The sequence below is a fragment of the Phycomyces blakesleeanus genome (assembly GCF_001638985.1).
Source record: "Phycomyces blakesleeanus NRRL 1555(-) unplaced genomic scaffold PHYBLscaffold_8, whole genome shotgun sequence".
Classification (NCBI taxonomy): domain Eukaryota; kingdom Fungi; phylum Mucoromycota; class Mucoromycetes; order Mucorales; family Phycomycetaceae; genus Phycomyces; species Phycomyces blakesleeanus.
In genome coordinates, this window is record NW_017265141.1 from 634,356 (window position 1) to 655,040 (window position 20,685).

Consider the following 20,685-nt stretch of genomic DNA (forward strand, 5'->3'; position numbering starts at 1 on the left):
TTTTTTTGTTGCTGTATGATATTTTCAATACTGTAAAAAATGTTTGTAAACTGTAATGACTATTTTGAGTATTGAAATATATGTTTTATTAAATATCAAAGATGTCAACAATTATTAAGATTAATAATTTTTGGAATGTATGAACAAAATGGTAACAGAACTACCATTTTTTTATTTTTTAAACTATGTTCTTTTTTATTAGGTATTCTTTTTATCTTGATAAATTGGCAATTTGATTTTATTTAAATCGAGTAATGGCGTATAGAGCATATAGGAAATGAAGAGAAAAGCATAAGATGTATAGAGAATAGAAAAAAACCGGATTATATAAAGAAGAAAAGAAAGACGGGGCATATAGAAATTAAAAAAAAACATAAGAAATAGAGAAAAATAAAAAAGAAATATAAGATACAAGGAGGATATAAAAAATATAAAAGATATAAGGATATAGAGCATATAGAAAAATAAGGTAAAAATAAAAAGGATTACAGAATGGAAAGTTTGCCTTTAGTAATATGCATGTTATTGTTAAAGATATAATAGGGTACAATTACATAAAACTGATTTCCATTCAGTGGGTATTGGACCAGACCAACTTGATGACAAATGTCATTTACACTTATAACTGCATAAGTTGATTGCATTTGGTGGCCTAGTGTACAGGTGCTTTGTGACTGTTGTTTGATAATAAGTACTGATGAGTCATGGCCAGCCGCGTCATGTTCCTTTATGACCTCCACAAAAGCAAGAAAGTGTGGGAAGCTATGGAAATCTATATGCTGAAAGTAGAACTGTACTGTACTGACAAGCCAGCTGTAAACAATTACATTACGGTTACTAAAATAAATAAATAAATAGAATGTAAGCAACTTTTGATTGTATATTGAGAAATATTATACTTACTTTCTATAGGGGCAAGTAAATATCACATAGTGGTTGCCACGGCTGGTTTCGTTTTTCTTTCTTTGGTACATGCATGAGAAATGTACAGTCGAGTCCATCCACAGACGTGCAGCTACAACAACAACAGAGTCACCAAACTTGTGGTCAGTCAAGCCTGTTGTTCTCCAGTAATATTTCAATAAAGCTTCCTTCACACTAGGGTCACCTACACCTTCCACTGAATCATCATTCAAATTAACAAACTGATGAAACTGCTCCCATAACTGCGCACCACAAGGATCATTAGGAAGGTCCATGTAGCTCTCTCTTCCATACAGCTTTGGCCGAATGAGGTTGATTTCATCACAGATACTGATTGCCATGCTAGTATAATTGTGAATTGCAAATTGCTTGATGAGAAAACAGGCGTTTCAGCCACCCTTTGATTTGAACTTTATCAATTTTGAGAAGACGCCAATTACTCTCTCCATTGAGCGAGTGGAGTAGCATTGCAGGGGGCCTTGCTGCTTGATGATATAGGGTATATGGACCAGGTAATGTTGCACTGGTTGGAAAACACTACGAGACAGAGTATTATTCTGGACTTTTTGGTATAAAAACGAGTGCCAGTGCTTGAAGTATCTATTATTAATATTTAAAAAATAGTAACAATCAGCTATTTATAATGATAATGTATGAGATGTAAAATAACTTACAACTCCATCTCATCAAGCAATTCTGATGTCAATGTCCATCGCAAGGCAAGTGCGCAACCTTTCACGAGAGATAATAGGACTGTCTTGACAGCTCTATTTGGTAAATAAGACACAACGAAAGTGGGGACAAGGTATAAGAGAAAGTGTAGCCAGTCAACTGCACAAGTACCATCAATCTTGGCAAATACGTTGTCAAAACTGCCTTGAAATGAGATGGGTATATATTTTTGTGAGCTAGTGATACAGTTTCCAATTGTTACAAGATCTGCTCTTGGTATATGAAAAGGGTATTTGGTGGTATTGAGGATATTGTCTGAATGGGTATAATAAAATTTAGTTTCCTTTGTGAGGGTGACGGTAATCAGGTCATACACAAGCTTTCCAATCCCTCTTGCAATTAAATGAAGTTCATCTAATGCGAAAAATGATGATCCAGAGAAGGTTGAGAGTTGGGTATATATGCTTGGCTGGTATATATTCTTCGACTATTACAAGCAGTTATTTAGTATGAAAAAAAGATGGCTAATTAAACATTTGTATACTTACAAGGTTGCCTACTTTGAAGTCTTCCAAAGGTCTTAACTGGGTGGAAATGTCATCAAAGTACATGCCATGCCGTCTGTTAGTAGGGCATTTGCCTTTGGTCTCACAAAAACGGCAACCAAATAAACTTGTATGGGAACCAATGTGGACCATATCAGCTACAGCTGGAATATTGCCAGAAGCAAGCATTAGATAGACCTTGGATCTGCAAAGCTCCACTCCATTGTGCTTAACAACCAAGCCATGCGCCTCAAGATCTCGCAATTCATTGATGATAAATATAAGAAAGGAGTCCAAATGAGTTGGCTTTTTGGAGCCAGGCAAGATTGCCAGTTACAAAAGGTATTTGTTGGTATATCTAAGTATTTTATTAGTAACTTTTTTTTAAAAAATTGTAATAATAATAATAAATAGTAATAAATTAATTAATTACCTGATGAATGAGTCTAGATTGAATATTATGCAATAGATGCTGGTATATGAGTTTTTGCCTTTCTTTTGATTGACAAACCTATCAGTATAAAGCCCAATGGCAATATCATTGGGATTGGAGAACAGGCCCTGCTGCACCAACTGCTTGTAATTGTCACCATCCAAAATGTTGGTTAGCTGACCAGCTACAGATTCCCGGTTTGCTCTGTAACAGAGGAGTTCTCTTGTGGCTGGATCTGCCAACATTTGAGAAAGCATATCCCCAACTGACATAAGTTTCATACTGGCGGCTGGTGTCTGACTTTGATCAGGATCAGTCTTGTATCGCGGTTTGCTGCAGTCAACACAAGATTCCAGGTCATCATTAATGCCATACAATCGACAACCACTAGAGCAGACATCATACTCATGGCCGTTGACACTTGACTTTGACTTGAGCAAAGCATCAACAGTTTTGCCATGACTGATCTTAGCCCCAGGTTCTAAAAAAAAACGATATCACTACATGTTAGTGATCTGGAATTAAAGTACAAGGTAACAGAAAATATAATATTTTACCTATCATTATATCATCATGGTCTCGGATGACAGTGTTTATAAATTGAACAAGGTCTCTATATGCTGCTCTAGCAATTCTATGCTGTAGCATTAATTGAGACAGATGAATACTCATCAACTCGGCCTTGGTAAAAGTATTTGTACTGATTCGGCTGCTGTCATAAATGTGAGCTTCACCCTCACTGTCCTTAAAATTACATGCACACTTATATGAAATAGTATTATCAAGCTCCATAGACTCCATAGTATATTCTGTAATATATTATTTAGTAATTGGAAAATAAATAATACAATTACAGCTCTTTTCATTACCTGAATTGCTAACAGATTCATCTTCATTACTAGTATCATTTTTGTCATGGTACATGTCAATATCATCCAGAATAGACTGGCCAATTTCAGTCATTGTTGCTGAATCTCATCTGTGAATTCTCTTGTGGTTTTGCAGCTTCTGGTAGTTATCAAAAAACAAGACACATTGATCACATTGGTATTGCTGTGTAGATATTCTATCTCTCTGCTGGCTGGTGTTGGAAGAAGACATATTGGTTGGGTTGGTACGTATGTAATATATAAAATAAAGCTGCGAAGAGGATTTTGGTGCTATTCATTAAATGTAAAAGATATCTTTATATACTCTTTATTTTTTAACCAAAATGCTTGTGGCTCTTTTTCTTTTTCTCTCTCATAGTGATGATATAGCAATAATTACAGTAATGTCAATGCTAGATAAAACACCTGTCAGTAAATAATTCCCGTAGTTGGAAAGATTCTTCTTCATTAATAATTATGATATAAGTTAAAATACTTCTTGGTTGACAAGGAGATACTATTAAAAGAGCACCAGTGAAACAGACACGTACTCTTTACTTGTGAGAAATTAGATATTCTTTGGGTTTTATAAAGAGGTATATGTATATTTAGGATAATTAACAACCAAATAATTTATGTTTTTTTTTAAATAAATTATCAATTACTCTCTAATACCAAAGGCAAAGAAAAACAGCCTTCTAATAATTAACAGTTAAAAAAAAGTAGTACTGTCTAAACACATTGATAGAAAAGACATATTTATATTATCTGTGTTGTAATAATAGTATTTTTGAGATGTTAAATATATTTAGCTAATAGCATTATTTTCTTGTTTATGTATAAAACTTAAAGAAATAGATATAAATAATGAGGGCTATAGTCTGATACTCTTTTATGGACATCATCAAGATAAGCACTGCTGATTGAAAGAGGTGTTAATTGAAAGTGCCAATGTGAGTTAAAGCACATCTTTTTCAAAAATGTATGGTTTCAGTCAAAAATGCCCCTTGGTAAATAATAGTAATGACAGTTAAAATTATTTTTATCTTCAATAACAGCATCAATCAAAACGCGTTTTAGTCAATAATGTTAATAAGTATGATAAGGATTTGAGTATCATAACATTTACTTTAATGTTGATAAAAAGGGGCTAATTAACTATATGATGTTCAGATGTTATATAGCTACTGTAGAGTATATTTAAATTTATAATTTTAACTGGTACAGGGTTTTGTCACTGAGAACTTTAACCAAATATCATGCTATATCTGCAATATGTATAGAGTTATATTATTATATCATATACTTTAAAACATTTAATATGTAGACAGTGCAAAGTATGAACATTTATAAATATAATATTGATTTAAAGTCTAATTCATTTTATCTTTATATTTCTTACAGTTTTGTTGTATTTGACATAAAAAGACTGTATCATGTTCACATGAGCTACTGCAGACAGGTGCAGACAGATATATACAAGTACATAAGTATACCTTCTTTTATATGTTTTGTTTGTACATCTGTCTGTATCTTTTTCATATAAATAGCTATCAATTGCTTGTAATAAATCATTGCCTTTCTCAAACTCAAATCACTCTTATTTTACTTGTCTAAACTATCATCTTTTCTTTTCAACTCACTGCTTATAGCTAAAAAAAACTTAAACATGTCCGATATTAACACAACTCTCCTCAACTCAATTCAAAAGATTGAGGTTGATCTTGCTGAAATCAAGCAAGCATTGCGTGAGCTTCAAAGGCAATTCAGTAATCAATTTGCACCAGCAGTCAGTGTGAAAGATCTAACTATAATGCAACAAAGCATTATTGAGCAGAGCTGTAAGTCATATATATTCTGTGCTTAGATGTTTATTTACTTTATTAATTTTGTCATATATTTTTTGTAGCTCTTGAGTGCATTGCCAAGTTTGTGAAAAGAGCCCAGCTCACAGAGTACTCTGATCAGCTTGGTAAGCAAGTAATCAATACTGGCGGCAAGTTCAAAGGAAAAAACAAAGCACAAAAATACAATCTGTTACTTCAGATTCTTCACGAGCAGAACTGGAAGGCGCACTACAAAGAATTTCCACAAGGGCAGCCTTTGCCCCCATTAGTCCCTCTTTCAGACCATGATTTGACAGTAAAAAGACTGCATCTCAAAACATTAGGCCGTATCGTAAAGCATGATATCATTGACAACGACTATCTTGTGGCCTCAAAAGAATGGAATAATATCCCAGAGAAAAACAGGGAATACTACATGATGCATTTGGAGAGGTTGGTAAAGAATGGTGGATTGCACATCTACCAATGTAAAAGAATGTGGTGTGCAAGAAGTCTTCTTTGGGAAAGCTTCAAGAGCAACAACCAGACGCACAAGAGAAGAATGGCAGAGAAGAACAAAGTAAGTTTATCAATTAACAAATCTATATATTGTAAACTTTAATTAACATTGTTTCCTTTTATTATGCTATAGAAACAGCAAGACATAAGTGATTCTTTGCTTTCTTCTTCTGATATGTCAGAAACTGGTGATTATGAGTCGCCCATAATGGCAGATGTGCTGTAAGTTACCATTGTTGCTTTTTCTCATGCACTGTTAATACAAAACTAATATAAACTTCTTACTCTTTTATGTAGGTCTCCTCCACTCACAGCAAGTGTTGAGCCTGCTCGCAAGAGAAGCCGAAGATCGTAGTTTGGCTGCTGTGATTGGCCGAGTTTGATTGTTTTAGTCTGTCTTTAGTGCATTTTTTTTCTTATCTAGTCATTTTTCTTTTTATGTTTTTTATTCCTTTTTTCTTTCATATAAAAACTTTATTGACCTCTTTCATATGATTGCTAATGTTGTGATTACAAGAATTTGAAGCTAATGTACAACATCTACAATTCCATTACATTCAAATATAAAAGGAAATAGTATATAGCTTTTTTTTGAAAAAAAAAATTAATAGTAATATTTTTGTACTGATATATTATACTCGGGAGTTATTCTATTATATGTAAGTATATTGAGTAGAATAAACACTTTGAGCTTTCTAACAAGATGCTCATTTCAGTTGCATGAATCAGATTTGAATTAGCTTCATGTTATATGACTTGAATCTTTGCTCAAGTTTTTCTTCTTCTATGATAACAACTTTCTATAGTGCTTATGTTTTATTGCTTTTCTTATATATAGATCTTAAATATTAATACATTCTTTAATATGTATATATATTCTTAGAGTAAATGTTTATTTTACTGAACAAGTAAGCATATTATATAAAGGTAAGCATTATAATAATATTATATCTATTTATTTATTTTAAGTTTTTTCTCTAATATTAATATATTTGTAAAAATTGGTAAAAAATAATAAGTGTTATCTAAGATATATTAGAATACCCAAAGTATATGAAATACAATTTAAATAGTAGTGTTTTACTACATACGTTTTGCAGTAGCTAAACAGAATCATTTTTTATTGCCAGTGACCAATGGAATTGTTTTTTCATTATTACTATTATTATTATCATTTTTATTTAATAAAACATGTATTGAAATAAAGATTCAATTCAATTAAACCCAATTCAATACTGTATAATAAAAAACAGGCCATTCTGTTAAAGCCACAAAGAAAAAACAAGAGGTTGTGCTAGAATTGAAAGCAATAGAACAAAAGAAAGAATGTAATAAAGAAAAGGAAGGATGCTTGATTTTTTTTTTGAAAAAATGGTAACAGTGCCTGTTTTGGCTTTTTACATATAAATAACTGTCATTTTTTATTATGAAAAAAATGGTAACAGTGCTTGTTTTGGCTTTTTACATAATAAATAACTGCCATTTTTTACTATGTAAAAAATGGTAACAGTGCCTGTTTTGGCCTTATACAGAGTCATAACTGCCATTTTTTATTAAGGAAAAAATGGCAGTTATGTTACCAAAGTGGTAACATGTTACCGTTTTCTCTGCTGTAGTGTTTAGAAAAGATATAAAAGAGGGCATTATTTTATTCAATAAAATTTATCTATCTTTCTATCCTCTTTTTATTCTTTTAACTTCATTTACGATTCCCAGTAGGTTTGATCAATTTTGGCTGTGTTATAGCATTGGAACAACAAGCCAGATCGAAAATGATAATTGTGACATTTCCAATCTGAGTTGGTCTTCCTTTTACTATAACAAAGTCAAAAGGTCAAACCCACTGGGGATCAAGAAGTATATATAAAATCAAAGAGAGAATAAAAGATACTTTTTATTGATATAAATTAAATTGTTTTATATAGTTTTCTAGACTAATACTGCGCATTATCTGCAGTAGCTATTATATTATATTTAAATAAAAGAAGAGTCATTATTCTGCAGTTAATGCTCAGAAACATGTTACTGTGCATAAAGATATACTGTAGTTAACCATCTTCAGATTTTACAGATTCATCAAAATAATGTCTGACAATTGTTGTTTTTGATTTGGGTTGTTCTTCCAATGCTATAAGAGCATCCCCAGCAGTTACATTTAAATCCAGCTTTACACAAAATACATATACTTTAGCAAATTTACCAAAAAAAAAACAGCACCAGCAGTTACATTTCTGAAAACATTTAATAAAAAATTTGGCAAATTTACGGCCTGCTCCATGGATTTACATGTACTTTTTTTTTAAAAAATTGCCTTTGCGTTTTAACTTTCTTTTATTTTTCTTTGAATTAAACAATAGAATATAACAATGGTTAGAAAAATTTTCAGAAATTATATTTGTTACAAAGCTAACAATCTAAGAAATATTTAACTTGCATTTTTAATATTATAAAGAGACAAATGTCTAATAAAATGATTTTAGAAAAAAAATTACTTGTAAAGACTATATTAGATAGTGAGGTCTTGAAAAAAAATAGCAAATGTTACTGAAATTTGTCCCACCATTTTTTGGCTGTTTTAAAGCACCAAAGTGGCTTAAAAACATTTGGAAAAAAAGGAGGAAATGTAACTGCTGGGGATGCTCTAATACAGCCAAAATTGATTAAACCCACTGGGAATTGTAAACAAAGATAAAAGAATAAAAAGAGAATAGAAAGATAGATAACTTTTATTGAATGAAATAATATTCTCTTTTATATCTTTTCTAAACCTACCCAGCCATTATAAATGTCTGTTTCGGTTTCTATTCTACTTTTGTTAAGCTATGTGCTTTCTAATTCTTTTGTGAGCAAAAGAAAATCACTTCGGTTGTCGTTCTCAAAAGAGAATTCTGTATAATTGTTATTCTGATTGGCTGACAAGAATTTGGGCACAACAATATCTTCCAATTTACTATAAATGTAGCCAAATTGGTCAAGCTTTTGTTAAGTCGACTGGGTGTATTTTTCTATTATTTTAACTTTTATAAGTTTTAATAATAGATCACTACCAACTAGAACATTGTGAATAAATAGGAACAGATAGGAATATAGAGAATTGAATGCTTTTTATTAATATAAATCTTGAAGTATTTATATAGATTTCTTAAAAGTGAAGCTATCTAATCTAATTATTTTATTCAAGACATATTGGTTTTACATTTATGAAAGGCAATAGAATATAGTAAAAAACATTTGTAAGACACATAATTTGAGAAAATAAGGCGCACTTTTGAGATTTTAATTTCTTTTTTAGAAAAACAAAAAGTGATGTACCAAGCAAGTATTATCATTTTTTCTTGCAGAAAATTATGCAAGAAGTGCATCAAGTCCCATTTATATATGACATCTAAAAAATAAAAAGATTTTTTCAAAATATTAGTGGCAACAAGAAGGTATAAAACCAAAAGACTTAGTTTCAGTGTATATAACATGACTTACTGTAATATATTGTGACTCACTCTATTAACTTTTGTGAACAAATTTAACAAAAAGAATTGCATGTATAAAGCTTTACTTGTAATATAAAAAACAATATATACTTTCTTTCTCAATTATCTCAGCTTTTACTATAACAGAATGTCCTCCTTTAAATTTGTGTATGAAGATAGTCAAGAAAAGAGTGTTAATGAAGATAGTTCTCAAGCTTTGATTCATATAATTGATGAGGATTATCATGGTCTTGAGACAATAGCAACTCATTCTCAATTCCTTGAATCAAGAAATAGAGATAGGATTTCAGAAGTCTCAGAGGTATGTTTTTTTTTTAAAAAAAAAGTGGTAATTAAAAATGCATTTAAATATATATATATCTAATTTAGAGTAATCAGACAGAGAACCAAGTGGGAAGTCCAAGCATCCCCCCACCAAAAAAAGCAAGACTACTTGTCAGTATAATACTTACACTAATGAGAACATCATCAAGTTTTTCAAGCTGAAAGATGAGAAATTGCTTAGTGCTAAGACTGCAGCAAAGCAATTGAACATAAGTGCCAGAGTGGCACAATTTTGGGTGAAGAAGTACAATGAAGACCCAGACAACTTGTTCAATCATGACAAGAAGGGTGGGAAAAAATAACTGACTGACGAGCACAAGAAATGCATTAAAGAATTCATTGCAGAAGATACATCTGTCTATGTTAAAGACGTGATGGACTATTGCATCTTAGTGTTTGGCAATATCAACGTGTTAAAAGAGACTGTCAGGAGGTTTATGGCCAACAAATGCAATCTCACATTGAAAAAGATCTATAAGCAGTCTGTAGCAAAGAACAGTGAAGAGAATATTGAGGCAAAATATAACTGGATTCTGCAGATGAAGAAAACAAGTGCCAACTACATGACAAACTGTGTTTTCTTGGACAAGTCAGCCTTTGATATCAACATGTGGCACAGAAGAGAATGGTTCGAGAAGGGAAAGAAGGAAGTCACCACCACCCCAACCACCAGGTTCCACCCTCTTACCATTTTTGGGGCTATGTTGGCCAAAGGCCTTATATATATCAGCTTGAGGAATCCTAAGTTCTGTAAGCAGTTCTCTTCTGCTGAGTCTGGCTCAAAGGGTACAGTGGCCAGACATTTCTTTATGTTTGTGAAAGCTGTCTTTGATAAGATAGATAAGTATGTCAATATGAAGGGGAACTTTCTGGTGATAGATAATGCACCCATCCACCAGAGTGCAGATATCAGTCTATATATCTCCTCTAGGTGATATAATTTTATCTACCTTCTAGTATACTCTCCACAACTCAATTCTATTGAGATGTTTTGGAAAGTAGTAAAGAACAGAGTGCAAAGAAAGAGTTTGAATAACAATGAGACTATTCTCATCTGAATCGAGAATAGATGGTGTAGTCTTAGCAATGAGAACTACCATAACATTGTCTAGCATTCTGTAAACCAGTTGACAAAATATGAAAATAAAGAACCTTTGTGATTTCTCATTTTTTACATAATATAACATACACTCAATTGTGGGACTTATATTCTTGAATTTTGTGTCTTAAATATTTGAATTGCGCGCCTTATATAGTGTTTTTTACTGTATGTCTTGATTAACAAAAAAAGGAACCAATCGGTAAAACATTGAGGGTGTATGTTAAAAGGAATAACTAATTAGATATCTGACTTAAGGGTTTTGATATACAATGTCAACTCTGACACAAGTGCCAGAAAAGAAATATCAGATTGAAGCCTGACAACTTGCTATAATTGCTGATTGTTGTGGTGGTTGAAGTTGAAGAAGTTTTTAAGAGGAAGAATTGAAGATTTGAAATTAGGAACGAAGATTCGTGAGAACTTGTGTAGGTTTTGTTTATTGAGAAAGATTTTGTATCAAAGTTTGACCAGGTTCCTACACTGAACTACTACTGCTATTTATATTGTTTTGGATTGGGAAAATTATATAACTGGGGTCAGGTAATCGATCCTATCTGAGCCTTAATCAGAGCAACGTGATCTTGGGATAATTAATGTATGATTAATTATATAAATGTGTGTAGTCCCAATGAAGTATTAACATCGAAAGTAAATGTGTTTATGAGTTATAATTATGCTTATAATAATCCACTGATGTATCCCATATTATGATGATATCATCATATGAAATATAATCACTATCATGCATGCTAAACCTGTGTGTTAAATAATAAAGTAATCGGTAGACACCTTTGACTGGAATAGCTGAGGCCTTATATTATTTCCTTCAGACTTATTCTCAATTACAGCAGTAGTCAATACTCATTTACAACACTGATGTTGTTCCTGACCTGGGTTGATCTTTCTTTTACTATACCAAAGTCAAAAGGTCAAACTCACTGGGCATTAAGGAGTATACATAAAATCAAAGAGAGAATAAAATATACTTTTTATTTGAATATAATACGAGGTAGACCAGCGTCTCTAGCAGAACTGCATTGAGAAGAAATAACCATACTATGAAAAGAAAGAGAAAACTGTTCATCTGAGTTTATTTGGATTTTGTTATTATAAAGGTTTATTGTAGTAATAAAAATAAAATAATAGTAAGGAATATATCTTGAAGTCATATTTTTTTGGGGGTTTGTATTTTGATATTTTCAAAAAGGAAAGAAAACTTTATACTTTGTCATATACACAATTGGTATTGACAATTTTAAAAAAAAATTGAAATATTCGAAAAAAAAGTAAAAAAAAACATAAAGATAAAAATAAGTACAAGCAGAAATAACATGAATACAAAAAATAAAAAAATAAAAATAAAGCATATAGAAAAAGATTGCCATATTTGGATAAAGACATAGGGCAGAAAGCATATGATATGGAACAGATTAGTTAATTTCTAGAAAGCACTTCATTATAAACAACATTGTTTATATAGACATTGCTGGTTGCTTTGGTAGAAATACTGTCTATATCAATCATGATTTTTACTGAGTTTGGACCTGAGAGAGAGTGACATACAACTGCCCATGACCAAAGACATGGTCGGGAAGATACAGACCAACTTTGTCAAGGATCTGGCCTTGGAACTTGTTGATAGTCATGGCAAAGGCAAGGCAAACTGGAAATTGACATTGCTTGAACTCAATGGACATGATCAATCCAGTTGGATTCAGCTTGATTCTGGGGATAAGCACCACCTTTCCAGCACTTGATCCAGTTACAATGGTAGCCTTGATGACATATCTGCCAAAGTCATTGCATATAAGGTGGGTACCATTACAGAGGCGGTAGTACGCTGGGCCATGTTGTGAGTGGTAGTTAACTGGCTGGGGACAAAATTGCGGTTCCTTTGGTTGTTAGGGCACTGCAAGCTGTTACTCCATTGGTGACCAATTCTATTACAGCTGGAACAGTGGGGAATAACAGTGGCAGTGGCAGTGGCAGTGGCAGTGGCAGTGGCAGTGGTGGTAGTCAAATCCAAGTCTCTCTCAACATCAGAAACTTGCAAAGCCTTAAAAGTGGCAGTTAGATCTATAATGAAAATATTAAAAAATAATTAATAGTTGTGGCAATTTATATACAATTTTAAAAATTATCTCTGTTGCTCTCTGCAGTATATTGTTCTGTGAACGAGAGATCAATTGACAATAGTTGTGTAGGCTCAATAAAATCCCAGACAGCTTCAACCCTTGCACTGGAAAAAGTGTCCACTTTCACATATGTCAAGCAAATCTAATTTCGAGTGAAAGAAAACATAGAATTGCATCTCAGCCAGTTTTTGTGAATTAAATATTTGACAAGAGATGTAGTCGATTTAATTGGCCATAACAATTTGTGTAGCATCTGAGAAAAATACTAAGTCTAAATAAATAAAAAATAAACTACTTTGTGTTCCTCTTCTTTACTTTTAAACCCATAAACACATTTATCTTTTTTCATTAAAATGCCTCCCAGCCATATCTCAACCAAAAAGTTTAAATGCTACTGTCCAGTATGCAGAATTAAAGCAGAAGGATATAATACCCACTACGGCGGAGAAAATGGTAACATGTTACCACTTTGGTAACATAACTGCCATTTTTTACTTAATAAAAAATGGCAGTTATGACTCTGTATAAGGCCAAAACAGGCACTGTTACCATTTTTTACATAGTAAAAAATGGCAGTTATTTATTATGTAAAAAGCCAAAACAGGCACTGTTACCATTTTTCAAAAAAAAATCAAGCGTCCTTCCTTTCCTCTATTACATTCTTTCTTTTGTTCTATTGCTTTCAATTCTAGCACAACCTCTTGTTTTTCCTTTGCAGCTTTAACAGAATGGTCTGTTTTTTATTATACAGTATTGAATTGGGTTTAATTGAATTGAATCTTTATTTCAATACATGTTTTATTAAATAAAAATGATAATAATAATAGTAATAATGAAAAAACAATTCCATTGGTCACTGGCAATAAAAAATGATTCTGTTTAGCTACTGCAAAACGTATGTAGTAAAACACTACTATTTAAATTGTATTTTATATACTTTGGGTATTCTAATATATCTTAGATAGCACTTATTATTTTTTACCGATTTCTACAAATATACTAATATTAGAGAAAAAACTTAAAATAAATAAATAGATATAATATTATTATAATGCTTACCTTTATATAATATGCTTACTTGTTCAGTAAAATAAGCATTTACTCTAAGAATATATATATATATTAAAGAATGTATTAATATTTAAGATCTATATATAAGAAAAGCAATAAAACATAAGCACTATAGAAAGTCGTTATCGTAGAAGAAGAAAAACTTGAGCAAAGATTCAAGTCATGTAACATGAAGCTAATTTGAATCTGATTCATACAACCGGAATGAGCATCTTGTTAGAAAGCTTAACGTGTTTATTCTACTCAATATACTTACATATAATAGAACGACTCCCAAGTATAATATATCAGTACAAAAATATTACTATTAATTTTTTTCCCAAAAAAAAGGCTATATACTATTTCCTTTTATATTTGAATGTAGCGGAATTGTAGATGCTGTACATTAGCTTCAAATTCTTGTAATCACAACATTAGCAATCATATGAAAGAGGTCAATAAATTTTTTATATGAAAGAAAAAAGGAATAAAAAACATAAAAAGAAAAATGACGAGATAAGAAAAAAAATGCACTAAAGACAGACTAAAAAAATCAAACTCGGCCAATCACAGCAGCCAAACTACGATCTTCGGCTTCTCTTGCAAGCAGGCTCGACACTTGCTGTGGGTGGAGGAGACCTACATAAAAGAGTAAGAAGTTTATATTAGTTTTGTATTAACAGCGCATGAGAAAAAGCAACAATGGTAACTTACAGCACATCTGCCATTATGGGCGACTCAACATCACCAGTTTCTGACATATCAGGAGAAGAAAGCAAAGAATCACTTATGTCTTGCTGTGTCTATAGCATAATAAAAGGAAACGATGTTAATTAAAGTTTACAATATATAGATTTGTTAATTGATAAACTTACTTTGTTCTTCTCTGCCATTCTTCTCTTGTGCGTCTGGTTGTCGCTCTTGAAGCTTTCCCGAAGAAGGCTTCTTGCACACCACATTCTTTTACATTGGTGGATGTGCAATCCACCATTCTTTGCCAACCTCTCCAAATGCATCATGTAGTATTCCCTGTTTTTCTCTGGGATATTCTTCCATTCTTTTGAGGCCGCAGGATAGTCTTTGTCAATGATATCATGCTTTACCGTACAGCCTAATGTTTTGAGATGCAGTCTTTTTACTGTCAAATCATGGTCTGAAAGAGGGACTAATGGGGGCAAAGGCTGCCCTTGTGGAACTTCTTTGCAGCGCGCCTTCCAGTCCTGCTCGTGAAGAATCTGAAGCAACAGATTGTATTTTTGTGCTTCGTTTTTTCCTTTGAACTTGCCGCCAGTATTGATTACTCACTTACCGAGCTGATCAAGGTACTCTGTGAGCTGGGCTCTTTTCACAGACTTGGCAATGCGCTCAAGAGCTACAAAAAATGTATGACAATATTAATAAAGTAAATAAACATCTAAGCACAGAATATATATGACTTACAACTCTGCTCAATAATGCTTTGTTGCATTGTAGTTAGATCTTCCGCACTGACTGCTGGTGCAAATTGATTGCTGAATTGCCTTTGAAGCTCGCGCAATGCTTGCTTGATTTCAGCAAGATCAACCTCAATCTTTTGAATTGAGTTGAGGAGAGTTGTGTTAATATCGGACATGTTTAAGTTTTTTTTTAGCTATAAGCAGTGAGTTGAAAAGAAAAGGTGATAGTTTAGACAAGTAGAATAAGAGCGATTTGAGTTTGAGAAAGGCAACGATTTATTACAAGCAATTGATAGCTATTTATATGAAAAAGATACAGACAGATGTACAAACAAAACATATAAAAGAAGGGATGCTTATGCACTTGTATGCACCTGTCTGCACCTGTCTGCAGTAGTTCATGTGAACATGATACAGTCTTTTCGTGTCGACACAACAAAACTGTAAGAAATATAAAGATAAAATGAATTAGACTTTAAATCAATATTATATGTATAAATGTTCATACTTTGCACCGTCTACATATTAAACGTTTTAAAGTATATGATATAATAATATAACTCTATACATATTGCAGATATAGCATGAAATTTGGTTAAAGTTCTCAATGACAAAACCCTGTACCAGTTAAAATTATAACTTTAAATATACTCTACAGTAGCTATATAACATCTGAACATCATATAGTTAATTAGCCCCTTTTTATCAACATTAAAGTAAATGTTATGATACTCAAGTTTATATCATACTTATTATCATTATCGACTAAAACTTTTGATTGATACTGTCATCAAAGGTAAAAATAATTTTAACTGTCATTACTATTATTTACCAAGGGGCATTTTTGACTGAAACTGTACATTTTTGAAAAAGGTGTGCTTTAACTCACATCGGCACTTTCAATTAACACCCCTTTCGATCAGTAGTGCTTATCTTGATGATGTCAGTAAAAGAGTATCAGACTATAGCCCTCATTATCTATATCTATTTCTTTAAGTTTTATACATAAACAAGAAAATAATGCTATTAGCTAAATATATATTCACTATCTCAAAAATATTATTAGTACAACACAGATAATATAAATATGTCTTTTCTACCAATGTGTTTAGACAGTACTACTTTTTTTTAACTGTTAATTATTAGAAGGCTGTTTTTCTTTGCCTTTGGTATTAGAGAGTAATTGATAATTTATTTAAAAAAAAAACATAAATTATTTGGTCATTAATTATCCTAAATATACATATACCTCTTTATAAAACCCAAAGAATATCTAATCGCTCACAAGTAAAGAGTATGTGTCTGTTTCACCAGTGCTCTTTTAATGGTACCCCCTTGTCAACCAAGAAGTATTTTAACTTACATCATAATTATTAATGAAGAAGAATCTTTCCAACCACGGGAATTATTTACTGACAGGTGTTTCACCTAGCATTGACATTACTGTAATTATTGCTATATCATCACTATGAGAGAGAAAAAGAAAAAGAGCCGCAAGCATTTTGGTTAAAAAATAAAGAGTATATAAAGATGTCTTTTACATTTAATAAATAGCACCAAAATCCTCTTCGCAGCTTTATTTTATATATTACATACGTACCAACCCAACCAATATGTCTTCTTCCAACGCCAGCCAGCAGAGAGATAGAATATCTACACAGCAATACCAATGTGATCAATGTGTCTTGTTTTTTTGATAACTACCAGAAGCTGCAAAACCACAAGAGAATTCACAGAGGAGATTCAGCAACAATGACTGAAATTGACCAGTCTATTCTGGATGATGTTGACATGTACCATGACAAAAATGATACTAGTAATGAAGATGAATCTGTTAGCAATTCAGGTAATGAAAAGAGCTGTAATTGTATTATTTATTTTCCAATTACTAAATAATGTATTACAGAATATACTATGGAGTCTATGGAGCTTGATAATACTATTTCATATAAGTGCGCATGTAATTTTGAGGACAGTGAGGGTGAAGCTCACATTTATGACAGCAGCCGAATCAGTACAAATACTTTTACCAAGGCTGAGTTGATGAGTATTCATCTGTCTCAATTGATGCTACAGCATAGAATTGCTAGAGCAGCATATAGAGACATTGTTCAATTTATAAACACTGTCATCCGAGACCATGACGATATAATGATGGGTAAAATATTATATTTTCTGTTACCTTGTACTTTAATTCCAGATCACTAACATGTAGTGATATCGTTTTTTTTAGAACCTGGGGCTAAGATCAGTCATGGCGAAACTGTTGATGCTTTGCTCAAGTCAAAGTCAAGTGTCAACGGCCATGAGTATGATGTCTGCTCTAGTGGTTGTCGATTGTATGGCATTAATGATGACCTGGAATCTTGTGTTGACTGCAGCAAACCGCGATACAAGACTGATCCCGATCAAAGTCAGACACCAGCCGCCAGTATGAAACTTATGTCAGTTGGGGATATGCTTTCTCAAATGTTGGCAGATCCAGCCACAAGAGAACTCCTCTGTTACAGAGCAAACCGGGAATCTGTAGCTGGTCAGCTAACCGACATTTTTGATGGTGACAATTACAAGCAGTTGGTGCAGCAGGGCCTGTTCTCCAATCCCGATGATATTGCCATTGGGCTTTATACTGATGGGTTTGTCAATCAAAAGAAAGGCAAAAACTCATATACCATCATCCATTGCATAATATTCAACCTAGACCCATCCATCAGGTAATTAATTAATTTATTACTATTTATTATTATTACATTTTTTTTTAAAAAAAATTACTAATAAAATACTTAGATATACCAACAAATACCTTTTGCAACTGGCAATCTTGCCTGGCCCCAAGAAGCCAACTCATTTGGACTCCTTTCTTATACCCATCATCAATGAATTGCGAGATCTTGAGGCACATGGCTTGGTTGTCAAGCACAATGGAGTGGAGTTTTGCAGATCCAAGGTCTATCTTCTGCTTGCTTCTGACGATATTCCAGCTGTAGCTGATATGGCCCACATTGGTTCCCATACAAGTTTATTTGGTTGCCGTTTTTGTGAGACCAAAGGCAAATGCCCTACTAACAGACGGCATGGCATGTACTTTGATGACATTTCCACCCGGTTAAGACCTTTGGAAGACTTCAAAGTAGGCAACCCTGTAAGTATACAAATGTTTAATTAGCCATCTTTTTTTCATACTAAATAACTGCTTGTAATAGTCGAAGAACATATACCAGCCGAGCATATATACCCAACTCTCAACCTTCTCTGGATCATCATTTTTTGCATTAGATGAACTTCATTTAATTGCAAGAGGGATTGGAAAGCTTGTGTATGACCTGATTACCATCACCCTCACAAAGGAAACCAAATTTTATTATACCCATCCAGACAATACCCTCAATACCACCAAATACCCTTTTCATATACCAAGAGCAGACCTTGTAACAATCGGAAACTGTATTACCAGCTCACGAAAATATATACCCACCTCATTTCAAGGCAGTTTCGACAACGTATTTGCCAAGATCGATGGTACTCGCGCAGTGGACTGGCTTGACTTTCTCTTATACCTTGTCCCCACTTTGGTCGTGCCTTATTTACCAAATAGGGCTGTCAAAACAGCTCTATTATCTCTCGTGAAAGGTTGTGCGTTTGCCTTGCAATGGGCGTTGACATCAGAATTGCTTGATGAGATGGAGTCGTAAGTTATTATATGTCTCATATATTATCATTACAAATAGCTGATTGTTACCATTTTTTAAATATTAATAATAGATACTTCAAGCACTGGCACTCGTTTTTATACCAACAAGTCCAGAATAATACCCTGTCTCGTAGTGTTTTCCAACCAGTGCAACATTACCTGGTCCATATACCCTATATCATCAAGCAGCAAGGCCCCCTGCAATGCTACTCCACTTGCTCAATGGAGAGAGTAATTGGCGTCTTCTCGAAATTGATAAAGTCCAAATCAAAGGGTGGCCGAAACGCCAGTTTTCTTGTCGAGCGATTTGCGATTCACAATTATACCAGCACGGCAATCAGCATCTGTGATGAAATCAACCTCATTCGGCCAAAGCCATATGGAAGAGAGAGCTACATGGACCTTCCTAATGATCCTAGTGGTGCGCAGTTGTGGGAGCCGTTTCATCAGTTTGTTAATTTGAACGATGATTTGGTGGAAGGTGTAGGCGGCCCTAGTGTGAAGGAAGCTTTATTGAAATACTACCGGAGAACAACAGGCTTGACTGGTCACGAGTTTGGTGACTCTGTTGTTGTTGTAGCTGCACATCTGTGGATGGACTCAACTGTATATTCCTCATGCATGTACCAAAGAAAGAAAAACGAGACCAGCCGTGGCAACCATTACGTGATGTTTACTTGCCCCTATAGAAAGTAAGTATAATATTTTTCGATATACAATCAAAAGTTGCTTACATTCTATTTATTTATTTATTTTAGCAACCGTAATGTAATTGTTCACAGCTGGCTCGTCGGTACAGTACAGTTCTACTTTCAGCATGTAGATTTCTATGGCTTCCCACACTTTCTTGCTTTCGTGGAGGTCATGAAGGAACATGACGCGGCTGGTCATGACTCATCAGTACCTATCGTCAAACAACGGTCACAAAGCACCCATACACTAGGCCACCAAACGCAACCGACTTATGCAGTTATAAGTGTAAATGACATTTGTTATCAAGTTGGTCTGGTCCAATACCCACCGAATGGAAACCAGTTTTATGTAATCGCGCCCTATTATATCTTTAACAACAACATGCGCATTACTAAAGGCAATCTTTCCATTCTGTAATCCTTTTTATTTTTATCTTATTTTTCTATATGCTCTATATCCTTATATCTTTTATATTTTTTATATCATCCTTGTATCTTATATTCTTTTTTTAATTTTCTCTATTTCTTATGTTTTTTTTAATCTCTATATGCCCCATCTTTCTTTTCTTCTTTATATACTCCGGTTTTTTTTCTATTCTCTATACACCTTATGCTTTTCTCTTCATTCCCTATATGCTCTATACGTCATTACGCAATTTAAATAAAATCAAATTGCCAATTCATCAAGATAAAAAGAATATCTAAAAAAAAAAGAACGTAGTTTAAAAAATAAAAAAATGGCAGTTATGTTACCATTTCGTTCACACATTCCAAAAATTATTAATCTTAATAATTGTTGACATCTTTGATATTCAATAAAACATATATTTCAATACTCAAAGTGGTCATTACAACTTACAAACATTTTTTACAGTATTGAAAATATTGTACAGCAACAAAAAAAGTGTTTTCATGCTACTTTTTTAAATTGCTACAAATGACATTACCATCTTACAACAAACGGCGGAGATTTTATTGG

At 32.9% G+C, this 20,685-nt stretch overlaps 6 protein-coding genes across 6 annotated transcripts; 3 read left to right on the forward strand and 3 right to left on the reverse strand.

Moving 5' to 3' along the window:
* Window positions 1-485: 485 nt before the first annotated feature.
* On the reverse strand, window positions 486-3,537 carry PHYBLDRAFT_144165 (hypothetical protein; the record flags this gene model as incomplete). The annotated part of the gene is made up of 9 exons (XM_018431152.1): window positions 486-837; window positions 904-1,292; window positions 1,365-1,524; window positions 1,599-2,083; window positions 2,145-2,447; window positions 2,575-2,587; window positions 2,653-3,055; window positions 3,132-3,383; window positions 3,444-3,537. The coding sequence occupies 9 exons, from the start codon at window positions 3,535-3,537 to the stop codon at window positions 486-488; spliced, it is 2,451 nt and encodes an 816-aa protein (XP_018292846.1).
* A 1,575-nt stretch (window positions 3,538-5,112) lies between these two features.
* Window positions 5,113-7,010, forward strand: PHYBLDRAFT_167151 (hypothetical protein; the record flags this gene model as incomplete). The annotated part of the gene is made up of 7 exons (XM_018435573.1): window positions 5,113-5,284; window positions 5,353-5,849; window positions 5,922-6,010; window positions 6,086-6,139; window positions 6,400-6,447; window positions 6,672-6,696; window positions 6,996-7,010. 7 exons carry the CDS (start codon window positions 5,113-5,115, stop codon window positions 7,008-7,010), a joined length of 900 nt encoding a protein of 299 aa, XP_018292847.1.
* Window positions 7,011-9,403: 2,393 nt separating this feature from the next.
* PHYBLDRAFT_144167 (hypothetical protein) lies at window positions 9,404-10,535 on the forward strand (the record flags this gene model as incomplete). The annotated part of the gene is made up of 4 exons (XM_018431153.1): window positions 9,404-9,577; window positions 9,646-9,666; window positions 9,738-9,888; window positions 9,946-10,535. The coding sequence occupies 4 exons, from the start codon at window positions 9,404-9,406 to the stop codon at window positions 10,533-10,535; spliced, it is 936 nt and encodes a 311-aa protein (XP_018292848.1).
* Window positions 10,536-12,231: 1,696 nt separating this feature from the next.
* PHYBLDRAFT_144168 (hypothetical protein) lies at window positions 12,232-13,013 on the reverse strand (the record flags this gene model as incomplete). Its single annotated transcript, XM_018431154.1, has 3 exons — window positions 12,232-12,477; window positions 12,528-12,778; window positions 12,935-13,013. 3 exons carry the CDS (start codon window positions 13,011-13,013, stop codon window positions 12,232-12,234), a joined length of 576 nt encoding a protein of 191 aa, XP_018292849.1.
* Window positions 13,014-14,468: 1,455 nt separating this feature from the next.
* PHYBLDRAFT_144169 (hypothetical protein) lies at window positions 14,469-15,499 on the reverse strand (the record flags this gene model as incomplete). Its single annotated transcript, XM_018431155.1, has 5 exons — window positions 14,469-14,526; window positions 14,602-14,690; window positions 14,763-15,160; window positions 15,197-15,259; window positions 15,328-15,499. 5 exons carry the CDS (start codon window positions 15,497-15,499, stop codon window positions 14,469-14,471), a joined length of 780 nt encoding a protein of 259 aa, XP_018292850.1.
* A 1,576-nt stretch (window positions 15,500-17,075) lies between these two features.
* On the forward strand, window positions 17,076-17,878 carry PHYBLDRAFT_61142 (hypothetical protein; the record flags this gene model as incomplete). The annotated part of the gene is made up of 4 exons (XM_018440758.1): window positions 17,076-17,169; window positions 17,230-17,481; window positions 17,557-17,767; window positions 17,803-17,878. 4 exons carry the CDS (start codon window positions 17,076-17,078, stop codon window positions 17,876-17,878), a joined length of 633 nt encoding a protein of 210 aa, XP_018292851.1.
* Between the last annotated feature and the right edge of the window lie 2,807 nt (window positions 17,879-20,685).